This window comes from Megalobrama amblycephala, linkage group LG3 (genome assembly GCF_018812025.1).
Source record: "Megalobrama amblycephala isolate DHTTF-2021 linkage group LG3, ASM1881202v1, whole genome shotgun sequence".
Lineage (NCBI taxonomy): Eukaryota > Metazoa > Chordata > Actinopteri > Cypriniformes > Xenocyprididae > Megalobrama > Megalobrama amblycephala.
Window position 1 is genome coordinate 16,400,754 of NC_063046.1, and position 6,816 is coordinate 16,407,569.

Sequence of the window (6,816 nt, forward strand, 5' to 3'; positions counted from 1 at the left end):
GGGCTGGCTGAGGATTAGACAACATGGTGTTGAGGGCTATTTACAGGCCAGTATCATCTATCAGACACAGATGCGTCACATGTTCTCCATTAGACTAAATATCATTCATCACAGAATACAGCATCAACCTGCTTCCAGTCTTACCCTGTGCTAGTGGTCAAGGGTTAACTGCAGCATCTACACACACATATAGCCACACAGGCACTCCATCAGGATCAGTTAGGTTGGAGAATGTTGGCACATTCAGGATCGCGTCCTTCCTTCAGCTGTATATGCCTGTCCAAATGGACTGATGACAATAAAAGACAATAGCAGATGAAATATTCACTTATCATCCAATAACAGAAAGACAGCTAGAGAAAAATACAATATGTTGCTGACAAGCCTATATTAAAGCTACAGTATTTTTAATTAATGATGTTTTTAATGCTAATGTTAAAATTAATTGGAACATATTTTAAGTTTATTGTTTTCTTTGTATAAAAATTATATAGGCTAAATGCATAAAACTATTTAATTATTGTTGTTACTTTGTGCATTAATATGTCTTTTCATATTTTATGAGGTCTTCAGAAACCCCTAGTATGCCAAATAGTTAAAAAAAAAAAAAAGAACTCCGGTTTGGTCTGTGATTTGGAAGTTCATCCTCCAATCAATGCTTTTGACGTCCCCCTTCCTCAGACCAATTATGACAGTCCTCCTGTTTACATGATTGAGTCATAATCATTCTTCCTGTTGTAATGCCAGCACTTCTCCACAACTAGAGTCTATTATCCCACATTCACATTTATTTTCATGGTGATGCGGTTAATTATTTTAAAGTGGACAATAATATTAAAATTAACAACTCTCTATATGCATGGGCCTTGGCAATCAAACCATTTTTGACATGGCATAATATGCTACTCTAAAATATAGGCTGTTCTTCGTTTTAGCTGATGATCTTAAATTTATCTCTTTTAACCTATGTCGTTAATACATTGATAGACCAACAATAAAACACATTTTCATCTTTTAAACGCCATTAAATAAATGATTGTATTAATTACAAAAAAAATTAATAAACGATAAAATAGTTATAAAATGTGTAGCAATGATCCTCACGCTCTAAATGATAAAAACATAACGACTACCACAAACCTTCACTCTGAGAATGTCAATCGTTGAGACATTACTGGATTTAATTCAAACTAATTTTGATAATAAACACGTCTTAAAATGTTATTCTTATATAGGTATATTCCAGCATGTATCGCCATTTCGCTTATATGCACATAAATTCCCTTCTTCAGCAGTAAGAATGGGAAGCTGCCTGCGTGTGGTCCTGATTGATTGTCAAGCTTTACAGGCTAGCCTAGTAAAAGAATGACTTAAACGAAGTTGTTTAGGAGGCCATCAGACCTCCTGATAAAGAAAGACACGCGGTTAATATAATTATATCTACAAAACATTACACTCTAAAAATTAGCTAATTAAAATCGAAATCTTAGGTTTAATTGCTGGCTTAAAGTTGAAGTAAAAACCAAGCGGTGCTAAAGTAACGAAGACGCACGTTTTAGTACACTGAATCTGATGAAGAAAACTGAGTTGAAAAGGAATGAAAATAACAATTTTAAAACACAAACATAGCCTAATTATGGAAACATTTTTGTCAGCGTAGGATATAGTAAGTGCAATTTTTAAATGTATTAATTTTTATAAATTAGTTAACTAGGAACCCAATTATGGTGCCTTAAACAAACAAACAAACAAAAAAAATATTTACGTAATAAGAACAAAATATGAAAAGATCCGCTTCAGATGAAATTTCGGAAAACAATGTCTTTAAGATTTTAATTAGGCTATAGTTAATGGTGGTGGTGCCAAAAAGTCACCAAGTCACTAATCAGCCTGAGCTTAAACGAAAAGCTAAGATTTTAAACTACTGAGAAGACATTAGGCTTCTCTTATGAGTTTTTTTCCCATGTAAATGACTGCCAGTATGCCTATATTTGCTGTTTGTTTACAAAGTTCACGTGCAAAATAGCCAGGTGCAATCATTTCACATCCAGTCGCCTCTTGCCGAGCTCTGCCCTCAGGCGGAGATGAATTTTATTGGTTCAGCGGGTCGCGTGAAAGGTGTAAATGAAAACTGTTTAGAAGACAGTGCGCGCGCCCCCCCTTTGAGGAAGATTGTCATGTGACAACACAGAGAACACTTGAAGAGACAGAAAAAGGAGGACAGAAGCGCAGCGACTTTAGCACACACACACACAGAGAACTCCGAGTGAGGCCATGAGAGACTTTGAGATTTTGATTTTATGCTGAAGTTTAGCTAGCAATTTACGAATGGACAGCATTTCACAAACTCCTAAAACAAACGAATAAAACGCACTGCATAATTTACTCAAAAGTTTTTACAAGAATGGATATTAAGTGAGTGTCAACTGAGGCACCTGTATAAGATGTCTGACTTTTCACTTCGGATCACTGTGAGATTTTCAACAAACTCGGAGTGTTTTGAAGCTCTTCATCACTGACTCTGTGAACTTAAGGTAGGCTGATTCAGTTAGGAAAATGCCTCGTCCTGGAAGAAACACGTACAGCGACCAGAAGCCGCCGTATTCGTATATTTCGCTAACCGCTATGGCCATTCAGAGTTGCCCGGAGAAGATGCTCCCGCTCAGCGAAATCTACAAGTTCATCATGGACAGGTTTCCTTATTATCGAGAAAACACGCAGCGCTGGCAGAACTCCCTGCGCCACAACCTTTCCTTCAACGACTGCTTCATTAAGATCCCGCGGAGACCGGACCAGCCGGGGAAAGGCAGCTTCTGGGCTCTCCATCCCAACTGCGGTGATATGTTTGAAAACGGGAGCTTCTTGAGGCGCCGCAAGAGATTCAAAGTGATGATAACCTCCGAACACCTGCAAAAACCCTCAGACGCGGCGCATTACCTCCAGCAACAAGCAAAACTCAGAATGACCGCTTTAGGGACACATCTACCTCAGATGACCAGCTACAACTTAAGTGTGTCACAACCCTCTACTTTCAAACATCCTTTTGCCATTGAAAATATAATTGCCAGAGATTACAAAATGCCAGGAAGTCTTGCTTTCTCTACCATGCAGTCCATGTCTACGGGTTATCAAATACACAATCAGTTGACCACGGCTTGGCCCCACATGTATAGCAGTAATGTGATAGACGCTGAGTATACTGCCTATGGAGTACCACTCAAATCCCTGAGTCATGGCGCGCAAAGTTTACCGGCGATCCCTGTGCCAATCAAACCCGCCCCAGCTCCGGTTCCGTCCATCTCGACGCTGCCGGCGCGCCTGCCAGCGTTCCTCTCCGGCTCTCCACAGTCCCTGAGCCCGACATCTCCCAGCCAGAGCAGCCCTGCCACACCGAGCCCGACCTCACTGCTCCATTCGGTCGCCGTGCACTGTCAAGAGGTCACTTAAAACTTTAAGTGGGACTTGAAACTTTTCTTACACATCCACCCGACAAAAAGGCAAGACAAGAAAACACACACAAAAAATATATCTCTAAAATTATAGAAGTTGACTTGTTTAAATTTTCTCGAAAAACAGTGTTAAGTTTGATTATAGCTCAATTTTCCTATGACATATGTCATTAGGCTACCTCATATTAGTTCAAGTTCTTATTGAAAAATGCACAATGGACAATGAAAATGTTAGAAGAAAGCATAAAGAGTTTAGGACAGTATATGATTAAAGTTTATGAATTAAAATATACGATCATTCTCTATGTAGATAATTTTACTTGTAACTTAATTTTGGTCTGTTTACCCATTAAGACTCATCGACATCAAGTAAAGGAACTGAAAAGTGATTGAGGATTGCATGTATAAGCACAGATGCTGCAGCTTTTCCGTGTGGCAGTGTTGAAAAAAAAGGAAATACTCCTACAATGCACTTTGGTGTGACGTTACAAATATCGCAAGAGATATTGTTCCGTGAACAATGCTCAGTCTAATTTATCAGCTTCGTTGAAAATATAGTGAAAGCTGTTGTATATAAGTTTTCTGTATAATGTTGACATGCTCTCATGTACTAGCATGCTGCTTTTCACGTATTTACCTGAAATAAATTATAAACTTTGTCATCAAACCTCATTAAAATAGCCTGTGACTGTCGTTTTAATTTGTGTAAAGGAGTTGCCTAATGTTGTTAATATTACAGATTAAGAGCTTTGAACACTTCTTCGAACACTTTCATGAAATTAAAAGGAACAGTTCATGGGAACACTTGTTGTGCCCAGTTATGGTTGTCGGTTAAAGATGAAAGGGAGAACTTTACACAACTTTAGTCAGATCGGCGGGACATTTAAATTAAACAAAGTAGGCCAATATAAATTAACGGGTCTGAATAGCTGCTTTTGCATATTTCCTCATTCGGTGACTTCGTCGCAAGGCCCTTGAATTCTATTTAGAAATGAAAATATGCACTTTATGGTTTGCTAAACTGTAGTGAAACATGTCAATAGTTGATGTAATGAAATATCTGTGGTGACTTCATACACCCTACAAAAAACGCACTAGACCAGTTGGCTACAACTAATTGCGAGTTCATTCTTAGAAAATGTTTAATCGTTATTTCTTTGCAGCTTCCACTTGGTGTTTGGTATTTTTGTAATTAGATAATTTTTATAATTAGATTCTTTATATTTTAAAGTGTGGCTAAGTCTGAGCCCATATAAATTAAATTTATATGAACTACAACATGTCAAGAGACTTGCATTCTTTTTTTTTACTTTTACTAAACTTAAATACATTTTATTAATCACAATAAAAAGCAGCTATTTTATATACATTTATATTATTATATTTAAAATTACTGAAATTACTGAATAATATAATTCTTCTGCTGTCTTTCTGCTGCAGTTTAATAAACCATTAACTTAAGTTGTCATACTGTATGTAAAAAAAATAAAAAAATAAATAAAAATAACAAAATCAAAAACATTTGTGTATATGGAATGTAAACAGCAAATTTATAACCTATGCAAACTCTATGATCTGATGATTGTTAAACATTTCTCATTTAAATGAAGTTAAACAAACTAAAATATTCTTGAAAGCTTGAATTCAGTACTGAATGATCTGACTTTTGAGAACAATTTAGTAGAATGATCTGAAGTCTCTTTGATCAGAAACATCAGACAGCAGGTACAGATATATTGTAGTATCATGCAGACACAGATGAAGGTTAGTCTAGGTTGTTTTTTTGATTTAGCATTTGCATGCATTTAATTAAAATAATGCATTATGGAGAAACATAGGTAATTAGCATGTGTAATTTATCCATTTCTTAATGCATGTGGCCAGTGACCTGAATAATGAGCCAGCCTTAACCCAGGACACATGAGATGGAATGGACAGGAACCTGTTATTTATAATCACACAGTAGAAAAACTAATGTCATCAGGCTTAAAATCAACTCACAGAACTTATTTGGTGAGATATTTTGCCCGCAGTAGCTAAATAGCCTTATTTATTTCTTGCTGTGACATTATTAATTTGGGGCGTGCATATTTATGAGCAAAATACCTGAACATGCTCAGGCAGGGGATGGCAAGGATATTTATATGGTCGTAAATCAACAAGCTTTGGAGCCTGGAGACTGAAAATCACACACACACACACACACACACACACACACATACACATACACATACACACACACACACACACACACACACACACACACACACACACACATACACATACACACACACACACACACACACACACACACACACACACACACACATTTTTATATCTTTACATGGACTTTCCATAGGTGTAATGGTTTTTATACTGTACAAACTGTATATTCTATCCCCCTACACTAACCCTACCCCTAAACCTACCCATCACAGAAAACTTTCTACATGTTTACATTTTCAAAAACTATCACTTGGTATGATTTACAAGCTGTTTTCCTCATGTGCCCCGGCCAAATGGCCAAAAAATTCAAATTTTACTATCATCGTGGGGACATTTGGTCCTCTCAGTGTAGGTTAAACAAGAACACACACAGTCAGAAACTTTGTATGTTCAAGTCTTTAAAGACGTCTTCAACCAAAATGACAGTTACATCTCTCCAGTAACTGATTTTAATCTTTATTCTCTTTGTAAAACATCTGAACCAAGGGTTTTGTAACCTCTAAAACTAATGTGAAATGATTGCAAAGTGAGTAATTGAGGTAATATCAATAAATTTACCTTGTTTATCCAATATAAATAGATTCCAAGAATCTTTTAAAAATATGAATATTTTCGAAAATATGAAAATTAATAAGTATAAAAAAGTACAGCATTTCAGTGAGAAAAAAAAAAAGGTTTTGAAATTAAAGTTTGATCATGTGTATCACCAAACAATGAGATAAGACAACACTGTAGACAAGATGAGGCGTCATTATTTGGACAGGAAAAGGTGCCTGATTTCTCTCCTGTCAAGGATTCTCTTACAGGATTCACAGTGGAAGGATATTTGAGCTAACCCGTAATAATCAGCATGGCTGTAGCTGAGAGCAGCAGCAGGTGCAAGGGAGACCCTCTGCTCGACCCAGCCAAACGCCTGTGTGTGCATGAAATCACTGTGTCAACATTTAATTCATGCTTCTAAGCAGAGACTGTGAGACAAATTACACCACTGGGTGGGACTGCAAATATTAGCTCAAGCAACAAATGTCATCCACTGACCACTGGGCTTCTGACTTAAAGTAAAATACTTCAAGTAAATATTGTCAAAATGATCTTAAAATATAATATAGGTGTAACTTATAAAGTTTCTTTACTTAAATCA

General features: G+C 36.6%; 1 protein-coding gene across 1 annotated transcript; it reads left to right on the plus strand.

The window, feature by feature from the left end:
* Positions 1-1,651: 1,651 nt before the first annotated feature.
* Positions 1,652-4,108, plus strand: foxb1b (forkhead box B1b). The gene has a single exon (XM_048183348.1). The coding sequence runs from the start codon at positions 2,557-2,559 to the stop codon at positions 3,445-3,447; it is 891 nt and encodes a 296-aa protein (XP_048039305.1). The 5' UTR covers positions 1,652-2,556; the 3' UTR covers positions 3,448-4,108.
* Positions 4,109-6,816: the final 2,708 nt, after the last annotated feature.